The sequence below is a fragment of the Falco cherrug genome, chromosome 4 (assembly GCF_023634085.1).
Source record: "Falco cherrug isolate bFalChe1 chromosome 4, bFalChe1.pri, whole genome shotgun sequence".
Classification (NCBI taxonomy): domain Eukaryota; kingdom Metazoa; phylum Chordata; class Aves; order Falconiformes; family Falconidae; genus Falco; species Falco cherrug.
Genome location: NC_073700.1, coordinates 42,939,992 through 42,957,726, shown reverse-complemented (window position 1 = coordinate 42,957,726; position 17,735 = coordinate 42,939,992). Strand labels below are relative to the sequence as shown.

Here is a 17,735-nt window from a genome sequence, read left to right as displayed (position 1 = left end):
GGTACCCCGTGCGGGCTGCGCCCCGGGGCCGCCGTCGGGGCAGCGTTCACGGGAGCGGCCCCGGCGGCGGGGGGCGGCGGCCGGGCGCCCCGGGGGAGGGCCGGCCCGGGCGGCGGCGCGGCTGGATGCCCGCCCGCCACGGAGTGGAAACGGGCGGGGAAAAGTTTCTGCCGTGCTCGCCCCGTCCCTCCCTCTCGCCCCGCACACACACACAGGCTCGCACGCACACCTCTGCCCGCGCAGGCGGCGGAGGGGCACTGTTGAAAATTATTTTCTTTCCACACCCAGTTCGCTTCTGACATCACTGCTGCAGGAGGGCGGGCGGGAGGCACCCGCCGCCGCCGCCGCCAGACGGTCGCAGCCCGCGCGGAGTGCTGCCCGCCGGCCCCGCGCCGCGCCCGTGAGTAGCCTGGGCCGGGCGGGGGGCGCGGGGCTGCGCGGGGCGGGGGCGCCGCCGGCGGCGCGGGTGCCTGAGCCAGGCGGGGGGGGAGAGGCCGCCAGAAGTGTGTGTGTGCGCGTGTGTGTGTCAGTAAAAGTCAAGGTATTTGTTTACTAGGAAACAAGTTTTATTTCGGCATGTCGGCGGCCGCTGCGCCGGGCAGCCTGTCGGGGGAGGCGGGCTCGCTCTGACGCCAGCCGGGTGGGCTGCTGCCCCAGCCCCGGCCCCGGCCCTGCTCCCCGCTCCCCGGTCCCGCTCCCCGGCCCCGCTCCCGGTTCGCGGCCCCGCTCCCCGGCGGCGCGACCCGCGCAGAGCGCCGGGCGCCGGGACAGGGCGGGAAAACCGGGCTCTCGCAAGTGACCGAAGGGCTGGGCCAAGCCGGCAGAAAGTTCGCTGTCTCCGCAGGACAGCTCTGTTTTCCCTTTTTTTTTTTTTTTTTTTTTTTTATGTACACTAAGTGGAGTTTGGTGTACTACAATAACGTTTGGTTGATTTTGGCAACTACCCCCTCCAGTGGAAGGAAAATACACTCATGTATAATTCAGTGCAGATTTTGCATTACGAAGTTTTTGCCAGCGTTAAACGTTTTTCCACTTGAGTCAAACTACAGTTTTAATAAGCCAGTCTGTCTTTCTCACTGCTGTTTTTTGGGGGTTTTCTCTATCTGTAATGACCAACTTATACATGGGAGGTTATGTGCCAGCTACCAGACAGGCAGCTTTCAGTACCATGGGTTGTCTGTAATACGGAGTGTTGAATTTTTGAGGTCAGCTCCTTGTTTGGACATCTCTAGGAAGAATAGTGCACTGCACTCCTCAGCAGGCATACCCGGGGCTTGCTCCTGCTCACAGAACACTGCCACCAAGAAGCCTGCAGTTTGGCCTCTCCTTTGATTTCTTGGCAGAAATGCCTTGTTCACATAGTGCAGAAAGGTCTTCCCCGCCCCTGTACCCCCCCCCCCCAACACATGGGAATAATATGTAAATGATCAGTAACTATTGCAGTTGAGCATCTTAGAAGTATCTACTGACTTGGTATGGGGCTGTGAAGAAAGCCACTGAATAGGTGTAAAATACACACTAGATTTTCTTGGAGTTTTCTTGAGAAACTTTGGAAGTAAACAGCTACGGTTAGCTAATTTCTATGAAAAAAAGAACTAGCACTTTCTCTTCAGTTACTTCCAGACTCCGTACGTACAGTGCTGGTATGTTAACTATGTAAAATAAGGCTTCTTGCCTGCCTGAGCAGATGTTTTTTTGTGTCAGATAAAATAGATCGTAATGACTATTCCATCCAGACCTACTCTCTGAGGTTGATTTAGGCTTTGCCATCCAGGCAGGGTAGGGTAGTTCAGGAAAAGAGCTGTGAGGCTGGACTGCCAGGGCTGAGATGGCAGGTGGCTGCAGACACAGACCAGCAGGAGCTCATGCAGATGGTGGTGGGGGAGTACTGGACATCAGTTTCAGTGAGGGGAGAAACGTGAATAGCAGTTTACTGGAGAGTTGGGCTACTTTTTAGTAAGAGTGTGTGACAAATTAAATGCCATGCTAAGGAATGCAGCTGCGATATAGGTACTTACCGCAGCTTATAAAGTCAAAGTGGGAGTGGAAACAAAGGTATATAGAAAACATTCACCAGAACCTGATGTGAGGTTTTTCAGTGTAAGATGTAAGGACTTGACCTTTGCTTCAAGGTTTTTGAAAGAACTTTTGCTATCCTCTGCATCCCTTTGTGAACTTGTAGAATAAAGTTGGAGAAGAGACTGTTGGGATACCTGGGGGAAGATAATTCTCCATGCTGAATAAAGATCTGTACAGATTTTATTGTCAGCTGCATGGCTGACATAGATGTTACCAGGTCAGCTGTCTGCCCAGCCAGGAAACCAGGAATTATTCTGCTCATAGCCATGAACAGTAACTTAACGTGAAATGCAGTAATTCCATGAAAACTCTTAGGGCATGATCAGCTTCTTATTAGTATGCTCATTTGGGAAGAAAAATGGTCTATTAATACAATTTAAAATAAAAACAACATACAATCAGTAGACAAGACACTGCTGGTGTTGTATTCTTTATTTGTGGTCTCTGGAAAGAATTCTGTCATAAGCACCCAAACAGTGTTGATTATGCTGTGGGTCTGCCAGTGAGGAAAGACAGCATATTCTGTTTGCTTACAGAGATTTAAAACCTTGTTAATAAAGGAAGTTGTTCAACTGACTGAGCAGGTCAAGGCTTAAGGCTGCTGCAGCGTCATTCTCTTAGACAAAGGTTCTGTCTCAATTCTTAGGTGCTATATTGTTTCTGGCCGACATTGCTGAGAAGATATTAACATCTCTACCTTCATCTTATGCCTGCTTTCAGTTAATGCACTCTTCACCCCTTGATTTACGCTTCACAGTTGCCTTGTATCTTACTTCCATTGTCATGGCTTTTCTTTTTTGTCTTGTCTCAAGGTTGTTTCCCATCTTGGGTTTGGTATTCCTACAATGATTAGAAGGATGTTGTAGTGATGAGTCCCATACGGATATTTAGAGAAGCAAGACCTTCCTTCACTTCCGCTAAATATATTTATTAGTTGTATTCTGTCTCCTTTCATAATGCTGTTTGCCTGTCCATTTAAAAATGAGATCGATGGATGCACAAAGAGACTCTGCCCTTTTCACCTCAGTGGTTTGTGTATAGTTTGGTTTTCCACTTAAACTTCATGTTCTATTTGTGTCTTGAGCATCGTATAAGACATGACACCACCACCTAAATCAGTACAAGAATGTGTTTAATTAAAGAGATAAGTAGGTCGCTGGGGACAAGATCTTCTGTACTGCTTTCTGGCAGAAGACATACAGGTCCTACTGCCATGTTCCTGTTGGAAGAAAACCCGGCAGAATGAGGCACTCTGTTATACAGGAACTAAAATCCATGAGATGCTTCAGCACAGCCAAATTTGAAAGTAGAAAGGAATGCACAGCTTTTATTGAAATCAGATTGGTCTCAGAGGGAAAGCAGGGGAAACAAGCACAGCACTGAGGAATTCCATTCATGGCACTGTTCAGCATTTATTAGGGTTTAGTTTTGGGTTTTTTTGGATGCTCAAAGCAAACCAGTGATCTTTGCGGTGGGGTCTCAGTTCTTCACTATTTTTGTTGAAAGCTTTACTGTTTTAGAAAGAAGATAATTTTGTAAAATGTAACTCAATATGTCAGGTGATGCTCATGACTTCACTAGGAAGATAAGCATCTCAATTTTTAGAAAATAGATCTTACTGGGTGGGATTGAAGAGAAAGCCTGATGGCCTGAATTCATCCATCAAAGGAATTATTATTTCTTCACTGAATGGGGAAAATGTAATTATGCCTTTTTATTTTTCCTATGAAGTTTCATGGGCAGGTTTAATGGTGATATGTGCATGCCAGGTGAAGCCTCATAATTTGGGTGTGACCTTAAAATACAACCCTCTGGCTGTGTAGAGGTGTTCACAGGAGTCTGTAGGTGGAGCAGAAAGTGGACTGACTCAAACACCCCTTAGAGATGGCTATAGGATATATGTTTATGGTTTACTTCACTGATGTTAAACACTACACTGTGTTTGGAATTGCACAGGCCACAAAGAGCCGAGGTGGGCAGTAGGAACACTCCCTCAGGTGTTTAATGCAGGTGTTAAGTGTCCTGAAATACATCAAAGTTATGGCCTTCTTCCAGGGAGAAAGTGACCTTCCAGAGCACCCAGGCATCTGTGCTGAGATGTGTGTGCTGATGGTGGTCTCTGCAGTCAGGCTGCAGACTCATCAGATCTCTAAGGCTGACAGTTCTCAATCCATAGAGGCAACGAACCAGCTGCTTAATTCAAACGCAGAAACAACCCAAAGTCTAGAGTCTTCAAGGAGAGTCTAATGCAGATTGAAGAGAACTGGCTGAGCCTGCCCATTTGTCACGTGCCAGCATGCTTGACAGGGCCTTTACCTGTCATTGTGGCTTGCACAGAGAGATGGGGCTCTGCAGTGACCCAAGCGCTATATGGGCGGCCAGCCTGCTTGAGGTGGAGCCGCAGGGTAGAGCAAAGTTGACGCAGGTAGTAGCAGGAGGTGACTGGGCTCTGTTTCCGTAGAGCAGCCAGAGCGTAGAAGAGCAGTGCAACTAGTGTGCTCAACTGTGCAATAAAACGAGTGTTAGAAATCCTTCTACCTGAACCAGTAGAGTTCACATGGCAACCTTTAATTATACTTTAATTGCACCAATTACAAATTAGAATGTAAATATTACATTCTGAAGGTAGGCGGAGTATTAAATCCAATCACATGCTACAGTATTGCTGTGAAACAAAATAGTAGCAGTCATGGAAGAGTTCACTCTTTATTTTATAGCCAACTGTTGTACTGTCAAAAGAGATGTATTTTCAAGCTCGTGATAGATGATGTGTAAACTCTGAAATAACTAAACCGAAAAATTTTCAATACAGAGCTAGTCAAAGCCAAATCAAAAGAAGCAGTTTGAAAATTTTACAGCAGTGAATGTAACACATTTAACTGCTAGCAATTTCCATAAAGCATCTGCCAAAGTTAAAACAATATCAGCTTTCATTTCTACTGAATTAAATGCATTGCTTTGAATCTGGAAAGACAGACTTTTTCTGCCTTTGTTTGTTGGTTAATTAGGTGGAACAACATAAATCACTCAAGCTGTTTAGTTGTATCTCGAATAATCTCTGGTTAAGCAGCAATCTGTAGTCAGTAGAGCTCAGGGTCTGAGATTTGCTCTCAGAACTGTTTTAATGCTGCAGGTCTACTTTTTTTTTTCTTTTTTTTTTTTCTCTCCTTCTTTTCATTGGATCAGACCGAGAACACATTTAATCTGTCAACCTGATGAAAGGGTCTGGTGTTATACTTGTCTGTCCCTCCCTGCCCTGCCAAGGTATTGAACGGGGACAACCTTGACACCGAGATGTGGCCACACAATGAGTGAGCAGGGGTGAGGCCAGGCCACACCTCAGTTCAGTTATTTGCTTCAGAAGCAGGTTCCCAGGAGGCTTCTCATAGCTTGAATAGCTGATCAGTACACCCCCATGCCATTGTCCCGGCTCCGTGAACTGCTGTCTGATAGCCCAAGCCAGAGGCAGGGCTGTGCCAGCAGGCTGCAGAGAGCTCTCTGGTTCCCCAGCACTGCTCAAGTGTTGGGAGGCCATGGTCCTTGGGTCACCCTCAGAGAAGAGGGACAGGCCTTGCTCACTCTTTGTAGCTTTACTGCCCATCTGAGAAATGAGTCCTCCCTTGAAGCTGGATGTGTGTCGCCAGTCCCATGGTTGCCGCTTGTAATACTGCACTGTACAGATTAACAGTCGGCATGGCTCCCAGCATTGCCTCAAGTCTCTGAAAGACAGGAGAGAATTCAGCAGAATGCCAAGGGCATGGGTGTTATGCAGAGGCATGTTACAAAACGTACAGAGACCTCAGAGAAACTGCTGGGATAGCTTTCGCAGGAGTGCAGAACTGGAGGAACCTCTCAAGTCACCAAGTCTGCCCTGCTAGCACAATTGCTGGGTCACATAATCCCTTTTTGTGGAGGTGGGTCTTTTTTTTCCTGTGGCGTGGTGATTTTAAGGTTGTTCCAGAACCTGACAGCTCTAAGAATTATAATCTCCATCCTAAATGTGCTCACACCCGATTTATAGCCATTTATTTTCATCTTTAGGTTAAACAGTTTCTTTTTCCTTCCATGTGTTTGCCTTGACCTGCAAGCAAGTATATCCCAAGTTTGTCGTTGAAAATGAAAAAGTCAGAACAAGAAGTTCTGGTCTTGTTTAGCTTAGGAAAACAAGCTTTTAATACTTTTAGACCAGCTTGATTGTTAAGGTTTTAATGTGTACCACAGCTTTGTTTATAGTGAAGTGGTACCTGGTGCACAGAGGATGCATTGAAGGCCTGAAATGATCTGTGCTTTTTTCAACTTCTAAGCATATGATTAAGCTCTACCCATACATACTTCAAGTTACAAACATTTTGTAACGTGAAAGCTGAGAGAATATGTTGCAAGAAACCAGAAAATACAGTATACAAGTAGTTCCTTCTTTCAAATTACTGCTGGGTGTTCTCAAACAATTATGTGCCCTTTGAGAGCTGATGCCTTGAACAGATTGCTGCATGGGGTATCTTTCATTAAAGACCAGTTTTTGACAGCATTTTTCCAAAGGCAAGTGACTCTCAGCATAAAACTGAAGGTGGACAAGCAGATGGTGGAGGGGACAAGCAAGGACTATGATGGAAATTAGAGGTGAACTGTAACCATTTCAGGTATTACTTAGTAATAAGGCAGCCTACCTTATACTTCTGTGGGTTGTGCTGGGATTTAGAAGCAGACATAAACAGGTTAAATCTGAGATGACGATTACCTAATGTAAAAGCGCAGTTACAAGAAAAAGTGCTTTTGAGATTAAGAAGAATATATAAAGGATACACTTCTGAGGAAGATGCTGGTTTGTGCTGCTAGCGAAATGTCTTTCTGTTGAGCACCCAAAACCCTCTGAAGAGCAGTTTTGAAAAGGTGAAGGCTTAAAGACTATTACTCAAATATGCCTGTAGTCAAGGGTCTGTTGGTGTATGTCGCTGGCTTCTGTACCTGCTAAATTGTCTTCTCAGCATATAGTGGGTGTTAACATTTCTCTTCCAGGTTTTGCTAGAGTATTTGAATATGTCTGTCTTGAATCTTTCAAGCTTGAGACTTTTTTAAGATTTTCAGGTAAGATGTCACAAGGCTCATTTCCCTGTAAGTGCCACTTCCCCAGCCTGTGACAGGGCATTTAGCTTGTGTTTTCCCAAAGGTCCTGCCTGCTTTCTTCTGCTCAGCCTGCCCACAAGGGCTCCGTGTCAGAGTGACTTCCCTCTGCAGGGCACACAGTAGGGCCATAGTGAAAGGAGTGGTAGGGCAAGTCTAAACCCAGTCAGAGCTTGTTTGCAAATAAATGACTGACAGAGTTACAAAAGTGGCAGCAATGCTGGCATCCTTAGGTCAAAACTTTATTAAAAGCATTCCTAAGAAATTACAAACATCAGCTTCTTTGGGTTTCAGTACTCAAAGCTAGCACTTTGCATTTTTGCTGCAGTTTTTTTTTTCTTGTTTCTGTTTGGAAACATATGTATGGGATAGCAGGGTTATAATTTCCCTGACTTTGGAGTTGTGGTTTAATAGCATAGATCTGGTGAGGAGGACAGTGAGAAGGAACGGAGGAAGTCTAGGGAAGATCTGCCAGCCTAACCTGTAAGCAGGGTCTGTTCTGCTTTTGATAAACAGGGTTTCTGAGGAGGAGCTAAGATTTAGTGTTTATGAAATAGATTCAGAAAAAGCTGAAAGGGTGCTTTAGGATCCCCTCACACAAAAGTGGTAGGTAGGCCAAGAACATGAGCTTATTCACTGTAAGTTTACTGTTGTTCGGGCAGGCCCACAGAGTAGCAATGGGATGGACAAACACCTAGCTGCCATAGTAACAAAAGGCTTTATTAAGCTATGGGTACATACTTATATTAATCTTGGTGCACACAACAAGCAGACCTCAGGGCTTTGGATGCAAGGCAAGGTTTTCTGGAAGAAGTTGGGTAAAAGCTAGGTCATACCATAGCTTGCCAGTTTGTCTCCAAGCCCCTGTATTTCACTGTCAACATACAACAAGCTGACCGCTTTAATTGTGCTGGAGGTTGCTGGGCCTTAACAGCCTGCTGCAAGGGCACCAACAGAGATCTGGCAGAATGAGCCTACTTTCATTTTCTGCCGTTGAGTTAAGAAAGCATAAACGTAATTTGAATAGAGCTCTAGAAAATACTGGGAATTACTTTTTTGCTGTATTGATCCCCCCCCCTCCCCCCCCATTCTTTACAGTAATTGTGTGCAGGGAACATTGTTTCATTTCCTTCTGATTTCCTTGGTTTGTGGTGAAGGACTTTGAAAAGCAGCTGTAAGTGTAAGTGACAAGCTCTTTTCCTTCCACGTAAAATAGGTAGCACAAAAAGCTATGAGCTTGTATGTGTTCTCAATTAACCAGTTGCTCGTAAGCCAAAGAGCTGATGGTGTCTGACAGGACACTTAAACACTTAGCCCTCTTGATTCCAAGTCCGGTGTCAAGCACGAGCCTGAAATCTTATTTCTTGACGAGTGTACATTGTTCTTCATGCTTAGCTTCATACCAGGAAAAAACTGGGTGGGCGCCCACCTGCTGCAACTCTTATTTTGCCCTTCCCTCCTGGGTTCCCACTCAATATTATAGAGGTCTAGTCAGAGTCAGCCAGCACTTCTTGGAGGTTTGCTAGCTGGCTAAAGAGATCACTGACTGAAAGAGGACATATCATTTCTGTATTCACTGTTAGCTCTGTAGTATCTGAGCATGGAACGAGGTCAGCATTTGAATCTATGCCTGACCGTGAAGAATATGTCAGGTGGGGTCCAGTTCTACAGTGTATTTGATCCCCTGAAAACAGAGTATGTGAGCACAAATACGGACTTCCACATCTGTTGGTAGACCTGTAGTTTTAATTACTGAATTACACTTATCAATAAGACTTTAATAAAAGAGAAAACCCATTATCTGTGTAGTTTGTACACCTGTGAGTACCTCACTTCATGCACCAGAGAACTTTCAGTAGGTTTTTCAGGAATTACTGGCAGCAAAACCTTTGTGTGTTGTTTATAAACCTACATGCAGTGTTAGCTTCAAGATTAGCTCTCCTGTCCTATGAAATGTTTAAAGGCTAGTTTAGGAAAGTAAGGCTCCCAAGTCATCATCTAAAATAGAACTAGATTGCTTTAGTTGTATTTTCTTTTCTTTTTCGATACGCATTGATGACACAGGAAAAAATAAGAAAGAAAGGTACAAGGATGTATTTATCTTTTCCAGACTTCTTGCATGATAGAAGGATTCTTCTGTACCTGACATGGACACATTTGGATCGTTTCCCAGCTGGGGAATGTGCAGAGCAACACACAGGGGTGCGCAGAAACACTGAGGACAGTGAGGATGGGCTGCTGTGCTGGGCATGTGCATGAGGCCAGCCCGGCAGCTCGGGCATGTGGCCAGGTTAACCCTGCAGCAACAAAAAATGACAGACAGATGATCCAATGGAAATTACTCAAATGATAGATTAACGTGCAGATACCACAGACACAAGTCAGCTTGGAGAACGCTGAAAGGACAAAGTGTAGAAAGAAAGTATGAGAGTTTGGATATTATCTGCCTCATTTTAAGGAATATCACTCAGTAAATTATATCTTGTAATGTTGGTGTTCCCAACTGTTAAATTAAATCAGGCAGAAGAAATAATGAAATTGGAGTAAGTTGTTTCAACTGGTATAATTATTCTCTTGGTGTTAAATTTCCTGATTTTCTTGTCCTTTATGTTGGTTGATATTTAGGTATTAGAGGATTGTTGAAACCCTCAAAGCTTTTGCTAGTTTGGGAGAAACTCTGCTGTCTGAACTTAATTCACTTTTGGTTCCAGTTCTGAGAATCACACAAGAGAAACAGAGGAGGTTAAAAAACAAAAAAAAAAAGGGGGAAAAAAAAAGTGAACAGTATCACTCAGGTTCTTATAAACCAGGGGATTTTATGCAAGTTAGAGACAATGGTACAGGCAAAACATGAGCCAACTGCTGAGTTCTCTGTCATGAGACACCACGGGATGTGGCACAAGAACACTGAGCAAAATGAAGTTATTATCATGTAAATCCAAACATCAGATGATGCATCACAAGATGACAGACTTCTCATGCCACCAGTATACAAGCTTTTTCTTCTAATTTTACATACACTGACTTAATTATAGCACCAAAGGGCAGAAGAATTGATAATTAAGAAGGCTTGCTTTGATTCGGTTTTACACCAGTGACTTCAAGAAAGTCCAGCTGAATCGAGTGCTTGTTGATGGCCCAAAGACCTGCTGTTCTAGTTGCAATGAAAAAATCTTGGTGCAGAAAGCTGCAGGTATGGTAACTTGTTTAGCAAGATCCTCTACCCCTTCCTTTGGGTGTGTCTTTACAGGACACTGAGTGTGGGTGTTGAGCAGCCTGCACATCTCCAGCCTTGGTCTGTACAGAGCAGGAGCTGTTCTGCAGTGTTTTGGCCGTGTTTCTAGGAGTATAAACCAGAATTTTCTGTGTTGAGATTTTCTTTGTACAGGTACTCAGATGAAGATGATAGAAAAAACTGACTTGATTTTAGGAAGTGAGGGCAGCACACAATGTTGTAGGATAAACTTTAGCCTTCTCAATGCAAATAAGCACAGGGTAAACGTGCTGTACTATGTACATCGTTTCTCTGGTTGCAAAAGTCAAGTATGCACAAACATGAAAAATAGCCTGGCAGCAGCGTTTAACTGCATGGAAAGAAATGGAAGCACGGGTTGCGGGAATGAGATCTGGACTGGAAAGAGTGATAACCCTTCTGCTAAGACCTGTCAAAGACAAAGTTTTCCTTTTTGCTTGCTCGGTGTACTAAACAGAAAAAAAATCAAATAGGCATGTTTGTACTGTTGGACATTAAAGATAAACTTTATCTTAAAGATAAACTGAGGCTTTTTTTTTTCTTTTTGCGTGGGGATGGGGGGATGTGTGTGCGGAATTTGACATTGGGAGGCAATACAGTTTTGTAATGTGTTTGCTTACTACAATACAGAGATTCTGGGAACCCTGCACTGGATACGTTTTTTGCTGTGCAGTTCTGTGATTGTCGTACTGTTTTATCTTGTAAAAATATACTTGCCTTTGCATGTCTAGATTATAGCAGAGGCCCGTCTTAGCCACCTCTTGTAAAGCACATCAGGCTCTCATAACAAAACTGCTTCCAATAGTCTGCATTACTGAAAAGTTTAAAGATAGGCATGACTGCTGCATTTATCATCCCTGGGCAAAGTAAGGTAGCATTGGAGTATTACTGAGAAAGAGTTCTTCTGCACTAATTGAAAAAACCTTTGTTGTTAATATAACTTTCCTTCTGTTTTCAATGTGTTTTGTGTAACTATCCTGCAACTTAACAGCATTTGTGGGAAACCTTATTACCAGAGCAAATCTGGATGTGTTCAGCAGGATTCTCATAACCTACTCTTTCTGGATTCAGTGGCAGTCTGCGCTTCTAACTCGGCTGTACCTGTACATTTCTGCCTTATGACTTACTTTGTAAAGTGGTATTAAATGCTGAGGCTTTCAACTGAAGACTATAACTCCAAAATCTGTTTTTACTGTCACCTGTGATGAGCAAGGTCAGATTTTGTGTTCTCCTTTGTCAGAGCTTTGCTGGAGATCAGTACAGGGAGCTCCTGAAGTAGCTACAGATTGACAAGAGAGCAGAGCTGGAAGGGGCCTCTGGAGGTCTGTAGTCCAGACCCCTGCTCCAAGCAGGGAGCTAGCTCAGGATGCTCTGGACCTTGTTCCAGTCGAGTTATGAAGATATCCAAGAATGGAGATCCCACAGCCTCTTGGGCCCTGCTCCAGTACTTAATCATGCTCATTGAGTATAATTAATACATTTTTCACAATTGGAATATTCCTTGTTGCAACTTGTGACTGTTGCCTCTAGTCTTTTCATCTTGTACTTCTGAGAAGAGTGGCTCCATCATCTCTATTAAAAGACAACTATAGTGTGTCCAAAAAGCTTTTCTTGTGTGCGCAAAAAACTTATTAAAAGAATTCAAACCACTTCGGGAAATGATGAACAGTATCTGTTGCATCATCCCAGTCTTCCTCCATGCCTAAAGGCAGTGTACTTAAACATCAGCAACACCTTGACTTAAGAGCTTAGTACATACTACTGCAAATGATAGAAAGTAAAAAATTACTCTGCCCAGGAAGCTTTTTTTGATACATACAAATATTCTTGCCTATAATCAAGAAACTAAAACAGAAGAGTTGAGTAATGCTTCACTTAAAGAGCAAGACTCCTGTAAGAGCACGAAACCTTTTCATAGCAGCGCATATTAGCACTGATAATAGGGCAGTGCTTCCAAAGCTGCAAAACAGCTATGGGAAAAAATACTACAGAATCCCCTATCACATCACACACTGATACCAAAGTTGTACTTGGAAGAGTCTGATCATTCCTGTGCATCTTCTTAATGTAGTTGTTTGCAGATTCTTGTTCTATGCAACAGTACAAAATACTAGATTCCCAAATTTATGAGAGGTAAAAGTCTATTTTCTGTTTTTATTAAAATCCCCTTTTAAGCAATATTTTCTTATGGCTGCAAAAATTGAATGTAAGAGGTGGTAAAATTGTAATCTAAGCCAAATTGCTGGCTGTTCTGGGGAGCAGAATTAGTTCAGCCTGGTTAAACAGTAGTGCTACCTTATTTGTTCTTGCAGGTACCCTCCATTTCAAAAGAGCGAGGCAAAAGCCACTGCCAGGTGGCAGTCTTGGTTTGACATGTTTCTGCAAGGGTTTCAGCTGTTGCTAAAAGAACCTGAAGAGAGCCCTGAGAAACAGTTAGTGGTGAATAAGAAACAAAGAAGACTGCAGCTAGTGTGCAGAATAGGATGTTACCAAAGTGTTTGGTTAGTCATGAATTATTAAAGTAAGAATTCTGAATGTTAATGCAGTGTTCTCAGAAATTCTCCGTGTGAAAACGTAACTGTGTCCTTCCCTTGCTTATAGAGAGAGGAAAGGTGCTGCCTGCTGCTAGGAGAGGTACCCAGGCAGGCTGTTCTCAGCGGATTGGGGAAGGAAGAGCTTCCAGCTGAGAGAGTGGAAGGATCTTGAGTCTCCAAAATAGACCCTTAGATTCCAGCATTGTCTGGAGTGGAGGAGGACTGATTGCTAATAGTCCCCCCTGAGAGATGAAGTCCAGAAGTTCTGCCTTGAGAGGGATGCAGATGCTGTAGGAGCTGCTGCTTCATTGCTGGCTGCATCTTAGAAGAAGGGAGCTGCGCTGTTCCTCCTGGGCACAGTTTAGCTGGGAGCCTCTCCTCCCCTTGTTACTCCTGGCACAGGCTGTGACGAACCAGAGACACTCCTGCCTGGACTCCATGGAAAGAGAAAGTTGCTAGGACTGACTGAAGCCCACAAATCTTTCTGTGCGCTTCTGGGATTCCCGCTCAGGCATGACAGATTGAGTAACAAGCTCTTGTTGTCTTTATCTGGTATTATTACTTGGAACTGGTCTGCCTCCTTCCTTTCCCCCCAGCATATTTAATTCCCCGGTCTGCGTATAGTTGTAGCACTGCGTGCACAGAAGTTGTAGCAGCTCACGAAGGGAGCCATTGCCAGCGAGTCAGGAGGAGTATCTAAAAATGGCTGTTACGAAGGTTCTTCAGAACAGAAACATCAGACTGTTCTTACTGTCCTTTTTTTTTTTTTTTTTTTTTTTTGTAAAGACAAAAAAACCCCAACTCTTTCATTCGATCTTGGCTTTATTTGGGTAAAACATAAGAAGTCTTCTCACCACCAATACATGTTTCTCCATCCTGTTTGAAATGCTTCTGTTTATGGCTGAAAGCAGTAAAACAAAAACATTCACGTGACTGAAGATTAAGTGGATTTTTCTGTGCTGGCAATGGCATGATTTTGCAAGACTGGTTTTAATTAGGCTACATTTTTCTGTCTCTTATTGTATGATGCTTCATGTAATAAGATGAAATTGCATTGTTATTTTTAAAATAATACTGAGTACAATTTGATTCTCCTTATATGGCAGATGACTGTTGCATTATTGTCTGCTTAGATACCATCGGTGCAACACATGAAACTCAGAAAAAAACCCAACCACAAGACAAGAGTGCTGTGTGAAGACTGGTACATTTCACAATGAAAATATTTTGATGTGGCATTATACAAAACCACAAAATATCTTCTTTTCCTTCTTCCTTCCTTTCATTCAAGAAGACTCGATACAGAGCCATGAATGACATTTCTAGAAGCAGAAGTAGATGCAGAGGATCTTGAGTCATACAGCTGAATCGTCTCTTTGGAGGAAATTACCACTTCTTTGTTGTGGCTGAGAAGGCAAAGTTTAACTGAGAAGATGGGAAGGAGTGAAAACTTGACTAGCTGCTGACCTTCTTTCAGGATTTGACTTAGCTTTCCCATACAGTCATCCCAATTAGATACAGATATAAGGTTATCCAATTAATTTTTATTTCTCAAAAACACTGTAATACTGTTTGGCTTCGTGTTTGTTGTAGCGCTGTACCGCAGTGAAACACTATACTGTGGTGTAGATGCAAAGGATCAGTCTGGAACTTCTGGTCTCTATTCAGTGTGTTTATATGCTTTCTGTTACCATTTTGTCCCAGTTGTGCAGAGCAGTTGTATTTTGGCTTGATGAGAGTGCCAGTGGAGCTGCTTTAAAATGCTGTTAAAGTAGTCCTTTTATCTGTTTCAGTTCTCCATGTGGCTTGTAGTTCTGGTAAATGGCACCAGGGGAGAGAGGGTTAGACATGAAAAAAATCACAGAAGTCTTAAAGAAAATCCTAACTGCTTTTTTCTCTGGATGTTTGCTCTGTTATGTGAATGGGATCATTTGGCATAAGAGATTGTGTTCAAAGCAGAAGTGGAGAAACATGCATTAATGTACTGATAAGTGATAACATGCAGATAGTGCTACAGAATGGTGGACGTGATATGCAAAGAAAATACCTGCAAGACTGCAGATTCCGTATAGAATATAGCATATTAATTGGCAAGCCCTTTTACACAACAAGAAGAAAAAGGTAATAGATATACCCAACAACTGTGCATTTCTGTGTATTAGTAACAGTAGTTTTCCCTAACCTATTTGTTATATGCCCACAGATTTCCTGGGGATTTCAGTTCAAATAAACTTTGTGTTTCCTTTGTAAATAAGATTTTTTTCTTTTTCATTTGAGATGTGAAATGGTAATAAATAGGTTAGGTAGGGTGTGAAGATGATAGGTAGACTAGAGAGAGTATTAAGTGACATGAAGTAACTAACTGGATTCTTACATGACTAATGGGTTTATTCAGCCCTACCAGTCAGAGCAATATATTGGAGAAAATGGTAGCCCAAAGTCATTCATCAATGGATAAAACTTGTAACTCAATGAACAAAGGACAACCTATATGAAACCTAAGGTACAACATAGCTGTTACTGAATCTCAGAGGTAGTTCTTGGTGCACTTCATTTTGTTCTACAAGCTCCGTTTTGGAATCTGCATTTCTTCCTACTTTGAAAGCATGGTTGAAACAAGACTTTGCTATAGCCAGTGGAAATTCCAGCATCACATGCAAATGAGGCTGTAATTTGAAAACTACTTCTCTAAAAGTAAACAAGAAGGAGTTTTATATCCTTGCTGGAGAGGCACACAGAAAGAAACTTTCCTGTGTGTTTACTCACTGCAACCATCCTACTGGCAGGTTGCAAAATATGCCTCTTGGCTGCATTTCAAGCTGTGATTCATTTTAAAAGCAGTGATGCTAGTTACGTATCACATACAACAAACAGAAAGCTATTATGGTGATGTGAAGTCTGATTAGGTGAAATCTTTTATCTCTGGAGAAAGAATGCCTGCTGTGGACTCAAACTGCGTATAGTGTTCCTAACTCACAGCACCGCGCTCTGAAACGCACTCACGCTGACCTTGACTACTCACAGCCACAGTGAAATAGAGTAATGACAGGTTGATCTGTTGACAGCTTTTAAAGACAGTTCATATATGCTCTTATTTTTAACAGATTTATCTCAAACTAAAGCCTCCACAGATCAAGGATGTTGATTCTTCTGGCTTTCATTATTGTGTTTCACATAACCTCGGCAGCACTGCTGTTCATCTCAACTATTGACAATGTAAGTATAATTTCTTCTCTTTCTCTCTCAAACACACATTTTTTTTTCTTTGCTTCATAAAAATGGAAGTATTCTTCTCCTAGTTGTCTTCAACTTGCTCATTAAAAACACTGAACTTTGTTAGGCACCCTGGTCTCCTTATACCTTTTTGTATCACAAATGCCTTGCTTGAATAGGTATGCTGCTGGTACACATGGATTAAGACTATACAAGTACATGCCATGCATTTGTATGACATCATGTTATAAGCCCATGTTGTGCAGCTAATCTCCCCTGTGAGGTACTCGGCCAGGGAGTATGTAGAGGTATACTTGGTTCAGCTAGATATGAGGGAAAGGGTGGGGGGAATCTGTCGTCTCTTTGTGGTGAATGTATGAAGCCAAATAGCTCGTGACTGATGCATGGGGGTAATTTCAGTCAAGGTATGCTTTGCCTCAGGAATGGTTGTCCAAGATGCTCACTTAAATCATGAAAGAGACACCATGAATTTTTTAGTTTCCATTTGGGTGAAGCGGTTTCAGCACAAAGTTTTAAAATAATTTATGTTACACTCTTTTCAAATTTCCTTTTCGTTTTTGTGACCAGAAAGAATTTACCTCCCAGATTTACACCTAGCCCTTAAATGATTTTTCCTCTTTCCAAAAAGTCCACTGTCATGATTGGTACTCTTACCGGTGCACTGGGAGTCTTTCTGTCTCTTAAGAGTTTCAGTGTACGTGCAGGCTTTTAGGGTTAAAAGAATTTTCTGCTGAAAATACTTTACTGTACTCAGTGAAGCTGGTGTGAATCCCATAATCTTTTCCAAGACTGTGTTCCAACTGAAATGATATATTACCCATAACTTTTTGTTGCAAAATTGTACAAACGCAGATGTTATCTTTCAGTCAGCTGGTTGATTTGTTCTGTTGAAGGAGGTTATTAATTGAGCACTGAAGCAGGTTGTCTTACCCTTTCTTTTGAATAGTTAGAAAGCTAGGTCAGTGGACAAAGCAACTTATTCTTAGTTCAGTTCTGATACATACAAAAAAAATTGTTATAGAAATAAAACCCCATGCATTCTGCTTTGTGTCATTAGTTACCTTTAAACAATTATGAACTTAAACTGTGTAAGCACTTTCTATTAGATTTTATCCTCTTCAGAGGCTTTTTATAGTCATGAAAATAAATAGTGCTCAGAGCTGAAAAATAGTATACTGAACTTGGACTGCAAAATGCAAATGAGTGGCGTGCAAAGAAAGTAATGCTTTTTCTTAGAACACTTACTAATACACCTACGTCTATTAAAATATTTTATAGTTTTTACTGCAGTATTGTTTTCAGAGCTGCGCGGTAAACTGTGAGGTTTCTGGAATGCCTATTTAAACAGCAGATACTATTAGGAATCATATTTAAAAGTCTTATTTTTCCAACTCTAGTCAAAACAAGGGCCTGGGTAGCTATCAGAATGGGAATAGGTTTCCTGAGGAAATGCCACTTGTGTGGAGTGCTTGGCATTTCCCAGGCTACTGTAAAAATCTGTTCAAACATTTAGT

General features: G+C 42.5%; 1 protein-coding gene and 1 long non-coding RNA gene across 2 annotated transcripts in view; one reads left to right on the top strand and one right to left on the bottom strand.

Moving 5' to 3' along the window:
* Nucleotides 1-209: 209 nt before the first annotated feature.
* EMP2 (epithelial membrane protein 2) overlaps nucleotides 210-17,735 on the top strand; it is a 23,123-nt gene continuing 5,597 nt past the window's right edge. Inside the window, exons 1-2 of the mRNA XM_055709207.1 lie at nucleotides 210-400; nucleotides 16,092-16,203. Of these exons, the coding sequence (XP_055565182.1) occupies nucleotides 16,126-16,203 (78 nt within the window). The 5' untranslated portion in view covers nucleotides 210-400; nucleotides 16,092-16,125. The remainder of the gene's footprint in view (nucleotides 401-16,091; nucleotides 16,204-17,735) is intronic.
* The window catches only part of LOC129735992 (uncharacterized), a 17,780-nt gene continuing 14,346 nt past the window's right edge, over nucleotides 14,302-17,735 (bottom strand). The window contains exon 5 of the long non-coding RNA XR_008732047.1: nucleotides 14,302-14,801. This is a non-coding gene — a long non-coding RNA (uncharacterized LOC129735992). The remainder of the gene's footprint in view (nucleotides 14,802-17,735) is intronic.